Raw genomic sequence first — 17,224 nt, forward strand, 5'->3', positions numbered from 1 at the left:
TGACACCAGAAGGCGTACAACTCAAATACAGTGCAATATCAGAGTATTGAGAGCTCGGGGTAAGCATTTACTCTATGAGATCTCTTTTACCAGTGGCAAAATATAGTAGTAGGTTTTACCCTTTTAAACTGGTACAAAACTATATTTTGCCACTGGTAAAAGAGATCTCATAGAGTAAATGCTTACCCCGAGCTCTTAATACTCTGATATTGCACTGTGTTTGAGTTGTACGCCTTCTGGTGTCATCTGGTCCAACACCAATGGGGACTAGGCTCTAAAGAAAGCCATCTCGGGTGTGGACCAATCGACTTCAAGGACAATGCATATTATTATCATTATCAGAGTTGCTTCTTTTTGTTTGCTTTTTTGACTACTTGTGTTGTGGTTATTGCAAACATGATGCCTTGAATAAAGGTGTCAGTTTTGTACCAGTTTAAAAGGGTAAAAACCTACTACTATATTTTGCCACTGGTAAAAGAGATCTCATAGAGTAAATGCTTCCCCCGAGCTCTCAATACTCTGATATTGCACTGTGTTTGAGTTGTACGCCTTCTGGTGTCATCTGGTCCACCACCAATGGGGACTAGGCTCTAAAGAAAGCCGTCTCGGGTGTGGACCAATCAACTTCAAGGACAGTGCATATTATTATCATTATCAGAGTTGCTTTTTTTGTTGTTGCTTTTTTGACTACTTGTGTTGTGGTTATTGCAAACATGATGCCTTGAATAAAGGTGTCAGTTTTGTACCAGTTTAAAAAGGTAAAAACCTACTACTAGTTAGTTTACTGTTGGGCAGTGACGGATGTGCTCGGCAGGTCCACTACCTGGACAGGAACTGCAAGGGCACCGCCATGTTCTCCTTGAGGGTTCTCAGCTGCTTGACGTCGCAGCACGTGGACACGTTCTCCTGCACCATGCTGGGACACAGCTCCTGCAGCGGGATCGCACACGTGCTCAGTGTTACCCCACGACGCTGCTTCCCGAATGTTTGTCACACTCAGTCGGTACTCACCACCTGAAATACATATTCTTTAAGATATTCTTTGGGTCTTTCGGTAAAGCGACGTAGATAGAAAAAATTATAAAAATATCACGATGATTCGATCACAACGAAAGCAATCGTCATCAGGTGAAAAAATAGCGAGAGAGCTGCTGAGGCAGGATGTTCTAAAGGTTAAAAAGTTAGACGGTGACAAGATTGTTATCCATCAGAGTAACAACCCAATTTCCGACAGCCTAAAATCGGTTCTAGCTAAAGGGTTGAATTTCGCAGTCACCCCTAAACACATCCCAGTTGATGATATCATTGCCCAGGTTGACGTAGCCCTTAAGGGTTTGAGACACATTCCTGCAGACATGGCAAGATCGGAAATCGCTGCAATCCTCAAAAACGCTAAGACACCTATTAGCAACATCAGTAAAGATGAGTGTTTTGAGCTTTCTCAACTAAAAAAAGAGATATGACAGTCATCCTCACAGCTGACAAGGGCAATGCCATTCATCATGGACAAAACGACATACAACAACAAAATTCAGTACCTACTTAATGATGGTAGCTATACCAAAATCAAGAGATCCCACCAACCGCCTGGTTATGAAAACCAACAATATAATCACTGATTCGACATCTTTAAATCGAACCAACCGAGCGGCTTTCCTTGAAACCCTCTGCTATTATTAGACCACCCAGATTTTATGGCTTACCAAAAATCCATAAAAAAGATACACCACTTCGGCCTATCATCTCCACCATTGACTCACCCACCTACAAACTGGCCCAATTTCTGTCTGAGACCTTACAACCATTCACTGGTAATACCACCTCAGCTGTACTCAACTCAGCTCACTTGGTATTGTTAATTAAGGACATCTCACTATTTCCAGGGTGATTTGCTTGTCAGTTACGATGTAGTATCTTTGTTTACCAAAGTTCCTGTTCCTGATACCATCGCAATCATTGAAGATTTGGTCCAATAAGGACTGAATGTTGATGTACCGGCCCTGGTTAGACACTGCCTCACCAACACTTATTTCACCTGGAATGGAACATTCTACAAACAAGCTGAAGGTACCCCAATGGGTTCTCCCTTATCTCCAGTTGTAGCCAATATTTTAATGGAAAATTTTGAGACAGATGCCATCCAGGCATCCACCCTACGTCCTTCCTTTTGGAAGAGGTACGTAGATGACACGTTCGTCATCTGGCCACATGGCCGACCAGCTCTGAACCAATTCCTCAACCACATCAATTCCATACACCCAACCATCAAATTCACCATGGAGGTGGAAAAGGACGGCAAGTTACCATTCTTGGATGTTTTCATCGAAAAGAGACCAGATGGCTCAATGGGACACTGTCTACAGGAAAGCCACCCATACGGATGCCTACCTAAAATCTCACTCCCACCACCATCCATCCCAGAAGAATTTCCTCATCAAAACTCTACACCATAGAGCTCGATGTATTTCTGACCATCACCACCTAGCCAGTGAACTGGAACACATATACCAAGCCCTCAAGATGAATGGATATTCAGACTACACAATCCATAAAGCTATCACCCCAACCGTTGGGAAAGAACCATCTGACGAACCAATAAAAACCATCACCTTGCCATACATAGCAGGGGTCAAAAATATTTCCAAGATCATGAGCAAACACAATATCCAGGTTTGATTCAACACAGTACATCAAATTTGTGATATGATCCTATCTGTAAAGGATATTATCCCTGACATGCAATACCCCGGCGTCTACAAACTAAGCTGTGTCTGTGGCAGTAGTTACATTGGGGAAACTAAGCGACATGTCTCTGACCGTGTTCGTGAACATAAGGCAGATCTGAAACATGGTGGGTGATCATTGTTTTAATGCTGTGGGCACAAACTAAATAGATTTTTCCAAGACGAAGGTACTCTGCAAACCCACTGGCTATCAGCAAAGATTCGTTCATGAAGCCATCCAGATATATAAACACAGACACAATTTCAACCAAGATGGGTACAAACTGAGCAATCATTGGAAGGACGTTATTAACCAGGCTAAGTCATAACTGGCTGTGATGTTTAGTAGTTATTTTCGACTCTCTGGTGTTACATTAACAAGTTAAATGCCGTTACATTAACAGGTTAAATGTCTCACTAACACAGCCACCGTTGCTCGTTTCCCTTGATGTGGCAGTGGCTCTACGATCTTACATTGACATACTAATCTCTCACAATACAAGGGCCACCTCCGCAGCTTCGTAGTCGTGGAGGTTGCCCAGCTCTCTCCGATCTTACATTTACATGCAAATTTTATCACTAGCCCCGCCCACTTCGCTTATGACCCTTGGGCTACACCCATCTAAAACCTTTATAACATCCTGCCTCAGCAGCTCTCTCCTTATTTTTTCACCTGATGACGATTGCTTGCATTGCGGTCAAAACGTCATGATATTTTTCTATCTACGTGGCTTTACCGAAAGACCCAAAGAATATGAATTCCTGCAGTCACGAAAGTTAAGTCATATTCTTTAAGACCTTAATAAACAAATCATCAGCCATGATCAATCCACTTCTAGAGGAAGGCCTCTGAAATCTGTTGATATCTCGTGGTCCTGTGATGTAGAAATAATCCGCGGCTGTCCTCACCATCATTAGATAATCGAGAGTCTACTGTATTTATAATAACGCAATTTTTTTCATAACAAGGTGTTCTTCAGGTACCCAACTGGCGCCTTATAGGAGAACATACCGTATTTCGCTTTGGTGTTAAGAAAATACAAAAAAAGTCATCTCCTTCGGTGTTCAATATGTTACCAAAACAAAAGAGTAAGCTACTCTGCCTCATTACAGATTCTCACGGCGAATTTCATTTCCCCCATTATGTGAGGACAGCCAGATTTGTTGGTGCAGCCATTTACCTTGAGGAGTTCGTAGCCTTCGTGAGGAAGAGGCTTAGCCGTGCCATTGTAGAAGCAGTTGTAAGCCTTCTGGGTTTGTGGATTCAATCCACACTCTCCGTACCACACACAGTAATTGGGCAAGTGCACCTGGTCCCTATCTTGTTCCTGTCGAAACAAGAAGACGAGTAAAAACGTTGGGACAAAACAGATTTCATCATCACCTGCACCAACAAAAAAATACAGTCAGAATACAATGTTAATAAGACAACATAGATTGGATTCGTATCACAACTTGCAACAGCATCTCACGATTCTGTACAAAAACAGTGGGCATTTCTATTTTGCAGACATTTATCAGCAGAGGAAAAAAGGAAGGCCTTAAACCTGGATTTGAAGAGGCAAGGAAGTCGAGAGCATGGATGGCAGGGGGAACGTAGTTCTAGGCTCTGGGGCCAACAGTGGAGAATGAGCTATCTCCCACTGAAAGATTGACTGAAAGCTTCCACAGTAAGCATTGGTTGCTCGAGCAGAGAGTGTATGTGGAGGGGAGTAGAGTGAGATGGGAGGAGAGAGGTTAGGGAGGACAGAACAGGAAGGGCAGCAGTGAGATGGGAGGGGAGGGGAGAGGTGAGGGAGGAGAAGACAGGCAGGGCAGCAGTGAGATGAGAGGGTTGAGGTGGTCAGGGAAAAATTCACGGAGTTTGGAATTGAGGACAAGACTGCGTCATTACTGGATCCGAGATTTGATAAAGAGATTAAGTTAACGGAGTCAATGGCAATCTCTCTTTTGTATGGCTGACGTAGATGCAGACTAACAACCAGAATTTCACATTCAGGTGATCAAGCCAGACAACCGCGTAAGGAGTAGTGCAGTGTATCGCAGTCAAGTCAATGGCAATGATGAGCCAGTGTCATCAGCACAGGCGTGATGGTCAACATTAATAAAGCTGGAGATGATGTCAATATTGAGAAAAGCAGGAGACTAGGATGGAGCATGGTGGAGCACCACAAGATGGAGCCTCGCGAGCTGCACAGGTTATTGAAGCTAGCAGTTTGTCTATTCGCGTCCCCACACTCAATACAGATTTGTTCATATTTAAAAAAAAAAACTATAGCCTCGTGGCACTGTGGTTAGCAAATATGACTCAACATTTTTACCTTTCGATTTAAAGCTTTCGTGACTGCAGGGATTCATCTTCTTGGTTCTTTCAGTAAAGTCACGTAGAAGGGAAGTAATAAAATAATAAAAATAAAACATAATAAAATAAAATAATTCTCACGACGTTTCGGCTACAACGCAAGCAGCCGTCTTCAGGGCCTTACCTGAAGACGGCTGCTTGCGTTGTAGCCGAAACGTCGTGAGAATTATTTTATTTTATTATGTTAAATTTTTATTATTTTATTACTTCCCTTCTACGTGACTTTACCGAAAGAACCAAGAAGATTTTTACCTTTTTCAGTTAGAAAATCTAATGCAGGGAAAAGACACTTCAGCTGAACAATGAGATACAACTCAGACTTGGGAGTGCCTTTTATGGTTTAAGGTCATACGTTTAAATCAGTCAGGGGCCTTAGCCTATAATCCCACTGGAGTCATAGAACTAGGACTACTTTTTGGGTAGTCAATAGTAGTCAGTCTATGGAACCTGGTTTCCACTATGGGAATGTAGATGTTCTGGCATTGGCTCTAAGAAAGATGTGCCAACCCATTATTACTCCATCTGGCAGGGAGACACTTTGAAAAGCGGCCCCTAAATATGATTAAATGCCCTTTGGTCCCCGAAAGGTCCTAGCTGTGCCAGACCGTGCCAGACTCTCAATGCTCTTGCTAGTCCAATACACACATTGCACACGCCTATCGCTCCCACCATCAACAATGACTATGTACCCTAAAAACACTCCCTGTTGTTAAATATGCAAACCCAATGAGTAAGTCCTTAAACACTGCCCACTCTCCCCCAATTCATTACAAACACTGCCACACTTATTGTTACGTATACAAAAGTGGGAAGATGTTAACCACCTCGCCTGTTATACAGGTCGTGGGTTTGATCTCAACCCGGATCCCTGTATACTTGGAGTTTGCATGTCCTCCCCGTGGGCACATGGATTTTTCTTAGGATACTCAGGTTTTTCCCTCCACAATTATAAACATGCGTTGGGAATACTTGGCTGCTATAAATTTCCACATGATAAGCGAATTCATTGAGCTATCATTTGTAGCCAGGTCGTTTCTGAAGAAGATCAATATCGCTCAGTGGGCCTTACCTGGTAAAATAAAAAGTTTTAATTTAGTTTATGTACACATTTCTGATGATAAAATAATACAGGCTATAAAAATAAAATAAACATTTCAAAATTTTATAAATCACACAAGACTAGTGAATGTGTATGGAGCACAGTTACTACTAAATCTGGATATAATTAAATACTTATAACCACTGTGAACAGAAAAAAAAACGTAAGTTGTGTAGACATCAATCCAGAAACCTATCCAAAACGATCCTACAAGCGACCATCAAGAAGACTCGTAACAGAAGGTCCCCAAGGACGACTTTGATTGAGAACGTTTCAGACTGGAAGGAGTTAACCACAGATCACAACCTAAGCTTCCAAACATGGTGCCCCAACGACCTCGACGAGTGTAAATGAGAGACCATACATACTGTGATTACAATACTCAGACCTTAATTAAATGAGTACATGAATGATAATTAGGCGTTACATATGCATGTGTATGACTAACTCGGAGACACTAAGAGTTGGAGGCACTTGTTTATTAACAAGCACCATCGAGGTTAACACTTTTATAATGAGTCCATCTATGATCAGCGACGTTACTCAGTCAGGACAGTTGGTAGGCTGCCTGACTGGTGACGCCCCGAGATGGTGAAGATGGAGACGATGACAAGAAGGATGAAGATGACGAGAAGAATGGTGAAGACTTCAGCAGCACGACGGGGATCCCACTCCATACGACAACCCCGAGGTCCCCTACAGGGGCCCGTCTTATACTGTCAGCGTGGCCTGGCTCCGCCCCCAGCCACGCCCCCTTTCTAGAACCTACCAACTGTTCTTGGTGTGCCCCTTCTGTGACCTTTCACCTAGATACCCCTCTGGTGTGTCACGTGGCCTGCTGACGTCAGGGCTGTTGTTAGCCGCAGATCCCCTTCCCTACCAGCAGCCAGTGCCATGCTGCTACATTAGTAATGTATGCCACTACACATGCACAAACACACGTGTGTTTTATACGCGCAAAATCTGGATATTTGTTACCATCTCATGGGCATCCGATATAAGTTGGTGAACACGGAGGGGTGGTTAATAAAACGTATACAAACGACTCCTAAGCCTGCCAGTGTGGCTCTCTTGAGTGTTGAGCTTTAACAAAGAAGCGTGGAAACTTTAAACTCTCCTTGTGCGGAGAGTATTAACGAGCAGCAATAACTGCAAGAGATTAATAATTGTTTTGTATATGTTATATCGGTCAGTAGAGCTTCAGCAATAAAAAAAAGTTTGGTCACAAAACACTATGTAAAATTATTTATAATGCCATACCCAACTTGGATTTACATACAAGCCTATTATAGCTGGTTATTGTAACCATAACCATAAAAGGTTACGCGTCTGCCCTTTGTTGCGGTTCTAAAGCAACGAGTGAACCGTTTATGAGTTCCCTTTTGAGGAATTACTCATAGCCTTGTTATCACTAACAATCGTTCCTTAAATACAGAAGAAAAACCATGCACATGCATGGCTTCTGTAATACTTGCAAACACGCATTTGTCTAAATGCAATGAGTTACCTTCTAAGCCACACGAGATGACTTTACATGCGCACGACATCGTGAGGTGATGTCACGCGTAATGACTTTGTGGAGAAGGGAGGCGCCCCAAGGCGTGCGATGATGTCGCCTGCCCCAAAGAGCTCTTACATTTATTGCTGAATGTTGTACTGCAGTGACATCGGGTATGTCACTGTATGGTGCCAGACCGGGAGGGCCGTGGCGTGCGATGTCCCAACATCGCGGACACCACCCGGTGGGTTGCTGTGTGATGCCGGCTTTAGCATAGCACGGTGTGCGATGCACCGTCATCGCGTACACCCTGTAGGCGAGTGTAGGACCAGCCCTAGCGGGGCTTGGTGAGCGCTGGAATAGCGCGGACACCACACATAGCATGTAGTGGGGCTCCCACAAGGGGGAGCGGGAGAGTGTCAGCCCAGGGGCAGGGTTGCCCCGGGCCATGGCACTCTGGTTGACCCCGTAGACAAGTGATCTGGAGTGTCTACAGAGAAGGCCCCAGGTGGGCGGGCTAGGGGGTAATCATGTGTCCAGGGAGAGCTCTCGAGAGGGATTGAGAGGGAGCTAGAACGCTCGAGAAGGTGGGCGGGGCCGAGGGCGGAGCGGCCCCGACCCGAGAGGATATAAGGTGGGACCCTGAGAGGGACCGGAGGCACTGCATTCGACAAGCTGGAAGCTCTACGTCTACAACCTGGAAGCTATACGTCCTACGAGGCATCAACACGCGGTCGGGGACCCAAATGAGGGCCCGATCCTTCGTAGCTGTAACTCCGATGTATAGTGGAGTTAGCTGGGTGGTCACCACCCTAGGCTGTATCTGGTAAAGGGGCAGTTACCCCTTTGTGTTAACATGTTGATGATAAATAAATGTGTTGCCTCTAAATAATAACGTCTGCGACTCAGTTGGACTCAATACAACTGGTGTCGGAAGTGGCCAACACGCTAGTCTATACAGCTAGCAGTAGACTATGTCTACACGTCACAGACCACGTGCCAGGACGTCGGACAGCGAGGATGAGGACCTCGTGCCGCCTACAGCTCTGGAGGATGCGGGGCAGACGCTGCCAGCGGAGCAGGGCGCCAGCCGGCCACTTGACGCTTCTCCGTTGGCAGAGGCAACCCTCCGGGAGGCGCACAGTCGCCTCACAAAGCTCCTCTACGCTGCGGCTTCGCTCCTCGCGGAGATCAATCCCACGATCACCAGGTGAAAGAGGGAGCGGCGATGCCGCTCGTGGATGGCGACTCCACCGCTATTTTCGCAGCAGGCGGGAAACTCGGCGGTGCAGCCCGTGCATTCGGCTGCCATTTTGTCGCTGGCGCGGAGCCCGCCAAAATTGAAGACGCGCTGTCGGCGCCGATGGACATCCCGGCTCTCCGACGTCAGCTTTCGACCAGATGGCGTCTATTTACGAGCCTCCGGCGAACACGCACCAGAAATTCGCCACGCGACGGAAGGGGGAAAACCGAGTCGGCCCTCGCCTTCCATAGTGCGCTTTTAGCGAAAGCCGCCTTCCCTAAAATGGACGATGGAATCGACGTGTTGGTCCTCGAGAGACTGCTGGCCTTGGCGAAAACCCTCCACACCATCCTTCCAGCCGAAGATGATGACGTCTCGTCTCTTAAAGTTGCTAAATGCATCGAAGTCCAGCAACTTCTACAACGGGACAGGGCGCTGGTGACATGTGCCGTGTCCCACACGGAGCCGGGGCCACCGGATGGAGAGGAGCCCCTTTTGGCATGCGCATCAACTCGGGGTGGTGGCGACCGGAGTGACGGTGTTGCGCGACGGACGGACGAGCAGCGGCGGCCAAGATTGTCGTCTCGTTCCAGAAGCGGCCGTGTCACCTGCTACAATTGCGGCCTGCCGGGGCACGTGTCATCGGGCTGCCGCATACCACAACGGCACCTCCCAGCATCAGTGCCATCCCAAGCCCTCCCTCACTTGGTTGCGTACGGCCCTCATGTGACATACAGGATGCATTCTATATATGAACCTATACAGTAGTTAAGTGTTCAGCAATTTGTTAATCTACTGCTGGATGAAGACCTTTCCCACACTATTGATTACGGGGGTTGTTTGACCATACTTCCCCAAGCTTGTTCAGTGAATAGCAGAGGCCCATGACTGGTTCAGATATCTCAAGCCATCGACATTAACCATGGCCAGGAATCAAACTCAGGTAATCAGGTTTGTAGCACAGCGCACTAACCACTGTAACATATGCTGACCACTGCAGGCTCTGGGGGCCAAAGAGCATATCCCATCCAGCAGCAATTCCACATCACTGTGAAATGTGGGAACCACTCTGGGTGCCTGAATTAAGATCAGAAGCTTGTAGGGCTTGCTTAACTTTCAAACACAAGTTTGTCTGTAAAAGAGGCAAATGAGCCTCAAGTGACATCAGGTTATGTAGGCATGGGGCAGTGAATTCTGCGAGCCAGGCGATGGCACTACAGTCAATCACGCTCACTAGATTTTGGCTGTGCATTTAATATATCTGTGCAGAGCAGGGACAGTTATCCCCTGGCATGTGCACAATGTCTCTGGGTACTCCGGTTTCCTCTTACATGCCACTCATTCATGGTGTTGACCAACCATCCCAACGCAGGCCGCTCCCAAAAAACACACATGACTAAGTGAGGCTCTCCTCGAGATAAATACATGTACCATTTTTCTGTTTGTCCTCGTTGCCTTTCATTGCAAGGTACATTGTGAAAGCTCATCATTTGGATTGCATATCAATTCCATATTAAAAGTTAACCTAACAAAATACACTTCTTATATTGGTTGATATTTGGAATACTTTAAGTCTTTTTTTTTCTTTAGAAAAAATATTTCCAATACTGTGGAACTGTGTTCAATAATGAAATGCCTAATTTTCTAAAATGAAATGGGGAATCAAATAATCAAGAAACCAATTAATGTTGTTTGTAGACAAAACAATCAATTTAATCTTTAAATGTGTAGTGACAAATGATGTCACTATAGTGTAGCGACAGTACAGAGTGAGTGGTACTGTATGTGCGGAGCCTCTCGAGCACCAGAGGGAGTTTCCCATGGAAGAGGTTCGGTGAGGACATAACAGACTGGGTGAACCCCCAGACTTATGTCCTCACCCAGCGGATAAAAGCCGAGTCCCAGCGGTGATTGTGGTTGTTCATCTCTGGGAAGAAATCCTCCGTCTTCGTGGGTCCTCGGTCTCCGGCCTTCGTGCACGTGGACCAGACAGCGTGTGTTGGTTGTCCTGGTCCGATTTAGTAGTTATCCCATCCAGCATGTATATAGTCACCTGGGGTGTTTACCCCTCCAAGTGTATATAGTTACTCGTGGTTTTCACCACCCTTTATCGTTATCCAGTTAAGTTGAGAGTTACCTGTTGGAATTAGTGAATAAACGTGTTGCCTCTAAGATTGAGTGTGCGCCTCAATTGAACCCACTACAAATGTATCCACTTGGAAGGATTGAATGCATAAAATAGTTGTGTTCGAAAAATAATTTTCAAGCCTCAACCTACTAAAACAATAAAATATTTTTAGTTTACGGAGCGACATAGCTCTTTTTCAGCTCAACAGTGGCTTATCATGTGGATATTTATAGCAGCCAAATACTTTAAATGCACATTTCTAAATGTGGAGGGGGAACAAAACCAGAGGACCCAGGGGAAAAATCCATGCAACCACGGGGAGAACATGCAAAATCAAACTATTCAGGCATTCTGTATACCAGGCTAGGAGGTTAGCTTTCTCCTAGCCACTGTGGCGATTAATCTCCAGATGTGGTTGGATTTCCCATCTCCTATTGCAGTGTCGGAGACATGCGGGAGAACAGGGCCATGAGAAATGGACACAAGTGGGGATAAAAACAGTATATAGACTAGGAGACGTGATGAATAGGGAAGGCACGTGGCTGTGTGGACACGCCACAGTGCCAGTCAACACCCCACATAAAAGTCACGCATTTGTATGTCACATGACCACCATGAGGAACCAAAAAAAGACAAAGATTCCCCATTTAGCCTTAATAGACTGTTGGGGCAAATGCTGTTCGCGAGCACCTATGAAGGCTGGCACAGTACACGAAGGAGTGGGTGGCCAACACCATGCCTGACCACCTTTGTCTCCCCAGTAGCACTGTTTTTACACAGCGCACCAGGTACTCATGAGGCTGAGTCGACCTCGGGGAGGCCCAGGACCGGTTCAGATAATCATCACCGGTGTTGGCTGTGAGCGGGAATCGAACTTGGGTTGACAGGTTCATAGCGAAGCGCGCTAACTGCTACACTACCACTTCCCTAAGAGGAACCAGCATGTAGAATAACGAGAATTTTAAAAAACCTTCAGAGAAAAATACATAATGTATATATATATTTTAAATCCCGAAGAACCCTCTCCTCCTAGTGTAAATTGGAACCATAATCAAATATATAGCAGCTATTCTTCCTACTTTCTAACCGATCACCCTCCCACACAAATAAAAAGAAAATACTTATCTTAGAAATTTAAATATTCTGATATATACGTTTAACTTCTTTCACACCGTATACAGCCAACTGTGCTAATCAGAGGTGCGCATGCTAACTTTAAGGATCAAGCTTCAGTGCTGCTGACCTGTACGACGGTCTGGCAATCCGTGACAACATCCTTCAGAAGAAAAGTGCCAACTGTGGATACCATCATGGGCACCAACAAAGGGTTCACGACAGGGTCTATAAAAAGAGACGCATTCTGAAGGCAGACGAACGGCCTTGGCTAATCGGCATGGCACACCGTGTGTCTACACGAGTTACAGAACTCGAGAATGAAATCGAGTGCCCCCCCCTTTTGGCACCACCTTTCCGTGTTTTTAGTCAATTAGAGTTGGCTGCCATCTTAGGTTGGAGCCCGAATTTCCCTCCGGGAGGGGGCCTGGATTCTTCACGTGAGAAGTCGCACGAAATGGAAATACATCAAACAATCTGTTAAAAATGTTGCAGACGGCACGATCATTTGATTGAGCATTGAATCTTACAATACAGTTTAACATCTATAGGGCACTTAGATGCAACTGCATCTCCAGACGCTTCACAGGTAATGGATACAAAATAGATAACACATTAGTTATACGCACATTAAAACAAATGAGTTAAGTCTTGACCTGAACAAGAACAGTCTCAAGTACACAAAGTTCAAATGGAAGAGAATTCCAGACACAAGGAGCAAAAGCGAAGAAGGAGCGACCTCTCCTGTGGAATGGAAGGTTGACTCGGCTTCGTAAGGAGGCATTAATTGATCAAGTGAAGACAACATGCGGAGAGTTGAAGTGAGATGAGAGTAGAGGGTGGGTTGGGGTAAGACCATGAATATTTCTTATGAACAAGCACTGATATCTTGTCAGCAACAGACAAGTATTTTACTCAATTTTTTTTTGGGAGAAAAGTCTTAATGGGAAGTATTTCTGGTGAAGACCTGCCCAACCTGCGTTGATAACTCGAATCATGGAAAAACTACTTTTGTTTAACCAACTCGGGCTGTCGATCGACGAGTTCTGCGAAAAATCTGATATACTCGAGTCAACTGTCCATGGAAACAAAGTGTTATTCCTCTCACTTGTCTTCACTTCCTGGTCTGAAAGCAGATAGCAAAAATTACTGTACGAGCCTGCCCACATTCACCATGAACATAACAACGGTTAAAACCCCACATCCTCGGAACACTCGACAAGGGCCCAGCTCACTGCGCAACATCAGCCATTAACATCTACCACTGTGCCGGACCAGCCAATCATCATGAGATAAACCAGTGATATAACCGATGGGGAAAATGATGAGATCACCATGCTAATACTAACCAGTTTAGCAACATTACCATATTACATGCACCGTGTTATTGGCCATGCGAATTAAGGTACAGCCTGGTTGTATGAGCTCCACAGTTGGGTGCCACCGTGTGAGATGTTAACTACGTCGCCTGGTAGTACAGGATGTCGTGGGTTCAATCCCAACCCAGTTTGTACGTTCTCTCCGTGGCCGCGTGTATTTTTCTCCGGGTCCTCTGGTTTAAATACATGCGTTTACAGTATTTGGCCACTATAAATTTCCACACAATAGCCACTTCGTTGAGCTATCATTGGTGGCGAAGTAGCTTCTGAAAAATAACTATAGAGCTCGATGGGCCTTACCTGGTAAAATAAAAAGTTCATAGTTCACAGCATGAGATTACAACCCTGGCGAGTTGTGCTGTGCTGTCAGGAACTGCTCGGGGGCTTCAAAACAGCAGACTGGGAAGGACTTGCATGCAGACAAGATGCAAGCAGTGCAATAAAATTTACCCTGCACTGTATAAACATGCCGTCATCTACCGCAGTAAAAACACCGAATCATCAAACGTCCGCGTGGTCAGCATTTCACGCTGTGCCAAAAAGCCCCCTACGGCTTTTAACCATCACGTCAGGACAGATACACGGACAACTGCACTGGAAGCAATACACAAGCACTCACTTTAAATCTCCCTCCATTACAGCACTGTACTCACATTCTTTAGATATTACATAGAGGACAAACATGCTCACGTGCTTTCCATTGCCGAGTCAATCCACTGTTGGATTTTGAGAGTTGTTTGACCAGTAAGTAGAGCAATGGATTATGCTGCCATGTAACCTCATCGTTTATAAATATTTAATTGAATGGGTCCTCAAAGGTTTAATTATACATATTAAATGTAACTATTTTTTAAATAAAGGAATATAGTGTACAGTATTTGAATGTAAAATACATTATTGTACTATACTATGCTTCCACGTCTATGCTCTCTGCCTTCACCAACCAGCACTTAGCCCGTATGGTGAAGTATGGTCAAACAACCACCACAAGCCGCACAGGGTGGGAAGACCTTCATCCATCCGGCAGTGGAGTGACACATAGTCGTCTGAGTGTTCGTGGCAGGTGAGTTAGGGATGTGAATGACAGCATTCAACATCTCTAACTCAGTGAGCTGGTGGATCAGAACACGGCCAGGAATGGAGTAGCTGGGTATATTGATTGATGGAGGTGGCTTTTATCTGAGCCGGTCCTGGGCCTCCCCTAGGTCGACTCAGCCTCAGATGAGTATCTGGTGCGACGTGCAAACATCGCCACTGGGGAACCAAAGGCGGCCAGGCGTGGTGTTGGCCATCCACCCCGCTCATGTGCCGTCTTCATAGGTGCTGCTCGCTAACAGCACTTGCCCAAACAGTCTGTTCGTGTTGTACGGGGGATCTTTGTATTTGGTGTAGTGTAAAAGCGGCCTGCTCGGGTGTTGTGCGAGCCAGCGATGTCTATGCGAAGGCAACTCGCACAGTGTGTGGCGCAGTGCAGGCAGTGGATACTTGCCACTCCTGTTGCGCTTCTGTATCGTTTGCTGTTGTAACGTTTGTTGTTGTAATGTCCGACTGGCCATCTCTAAACCTACCGGACATCTGCGATAGAAAGAGCTTCACAGTTAATCGGATTCCTCCAGTATAACACAAATATTCAGATCCTGTGTTGAGAATGGGGGGCCTTGTTAGTAAGCCGTCTTCGGGGGAGGGGAGGGGGGGTCGAGGACGCGTTCACGGCCACGGGGCCCCCACCCCCCGTCTGGAACGAAGCAGCGAGCCGCGCCAGAGACCCTGAAGACCCCTGCCCCCCCCCTGTCTGTGTCGTTCACAACCCCCCTGTACGGACTGGGCTCTCCTTGAGGGGCTTTGCCGTCGTTGGCGTTGTTTGGCGCCCACGTGTGCGAGTGGAGGTCGCCTTTAGCGCGGTTGTTGTTGTTGTTGACTGGGACAATTCCTGAGGCGCTCGGAGATGGATCTGCCCTCTCCTCGAGGCCAGGCGAAGCGAGGAGACGAGGAGAGACCTCCATGAGGAGACTGGGGACCTCCGTGAGGAGAGTGGAGACCTCCGTGAGGAGAGTGGAGACCTCCATGAGGAGACTGGGGACCTCCGTGAGGAGAGTGGAGACCTCCATGATGAGATTGGGGACCTCCGTGAGGAGAGTGGAGACCTCCGTGAGGAGACAATATACCTCCGTAAGGAGACTGGGGATCTCCATGAGGGAGACCTCCGTAAGGAGACTGGGGACCTCCGTGAGGAGACTGGGGACCTCCGTGAGGGAGACCTCCGTGAGGAGACAGGGGACCTCCATGAGGGAGACCTCCGTGAGGGAGACCTCCGTGACAAGACAGGAGGGACCTCCATGAGGGAGACCTCCGTGAGGAGACAGGAGGGACCTCCATGAGGGAGACCTCCGTGAGGGAGACCTCCACGAGCCGGGCTTCAAACCCCCGTGGCCCCACTTCCGAGGGCCGGTGTCGCGCGCCCACCTCGCAGTCTCTAACCCCGACCCCGCGAGTCCCGCCACTCACCAAGCCTCGCGTCACCGCCGTGGCCGCCGCGAGCAGAGCGACCCCGAGAGCGACCCCGAGAACGAGCCGAGCCATGCCGCCTCCTACTGCCGCCTCCTCCTGCCGCGATCTCCGTCTCCGCAGGTCTCTTTCTCTTCCTTCACTCGCGGCGTTCGTGCGCGATGACGTCACGCCCAGTTAACCCGTTGGCGTGATGACGTCACGTGGCGTGATTTTCCCTCCACACCCCACGCCGCGTCACGCGCCTCCTTCAGCCGCTCGCGGGGGTTGTGCGCTGTCACGTGTGAATGCAGCCCCGCCCCTCTCATCCCACCCCGCCCCCCACGTGCTCGTCACGCCGCCTCGCCCACCCACGTGGCTCGGTTGCTGTCAGTCGCGGCAGTGGGAGATGCATTTATTTATTAAACGTATCTCCCTCCAGTTGCTTGGCATCGGGTGTCAGCAGCTCCCGTGCACGTTAATGTCAAGCTGTGGCTAGGAGATGCTAACTACCTCGCCTGGTATGCAGGAGGTCGTGGGTTCGATCCCGACCCTGACGCCTGCTGCTGTGGTAGCGTGGACTTGTCTTCGTTTTCCCCGGGTTTTCCCTCCACATTTAGAATCAACACGCGTTTAGTCTTTGGCTGCTGCTATAATTTTCCACATAAGCCACTTCGTTGAACTATCATGTGACCAGGTCGCTTCTCAAACATTTGTGGGCCTTACCTGGTAAAATAATAGTTTAGTGTGTACTGTACATGGACCAGCTGTCAGTCCACTGATGGATGAGGGTTCGTTTTGATGATACCATCTCCATCCCACTGATGCTCGTGCTTGTGAGCTCCAAGTTTCCCCCAAAGGAGGTCACACATCCTCGCCATAGAATAAGCCGATACATTCACACTTTCAACCTCATTGGAAAGCGCCAATAAAAATAACGTTTACAATATTTGTAACCTGTACTTTGCTTTATTAAACCACAATACAAAGTGTACTTGCTGTGCATATTGAATGAGGATTTTTTTTTTACTCCAAGTTTTGCAGGGGACAGGAGGAGACGGTGTTTCCGTGTCTGTGTTTTATCACACTTCTAATTTAGCAACCTTTGGGAGAATGATCAACCAGGCTATGCGTCAACTGTGTGTTAGCCGACCCTCTGTGTTGCAATGCATTACACGTCTTAATTTTACTAAAT

The 17,224-nt window shown here is 47.0% G+C and overlaps 1 protein-coding gene across 1 annotated transcript in view; it reads right to left on the bottom strand.

Annotated features, from left to right (window-relative positions):
- Window positions 1-16,236, bottom strand: part of NPC1 (NPC intracellular cholesterol transporter 1) — a 78,894-nt gene extending 62,658 nt beyond the window's left edge. The window contains exons 1-3 of the mRNA XM_078611326.1: window positions 16,051-16,236; window positions 3,905-4,051; window positions 824-930 (exon numbers count right to left, since the gene is read on the bottom strand). Coding sequence (XP_078467452.1) covers window positions 824-930; window positions 3,905-4,051; window positions 16,051-16,125 — 329 coding nt within the window. The 5' untranslated portion in view covers window positions 16,126-16,236. The remainder of the gene's footprint in view (window positions 1-823; window positions 931-3,904; window positions 4,052-16,050) is intronic.
- Between the last annotated feature and the right edge of the window lie 988 nt (window positions 16,237-17,224).

Source organism: Lampetra planeri, chromosome 2 (genome assembly GCF_965212315.1).
Source record: "Lampetra planeri chromosome 2, kcLamPlan1.2.h2, whole genome shotgun sequence".
Taxonomy (NCBI): domain Eukaryota; kingdom Metazoa; phylum Chordata; class Hyperoartia; order Petromyzontiformes; family Petromyzontidae; genus Lampetra; species Lampetra planeri.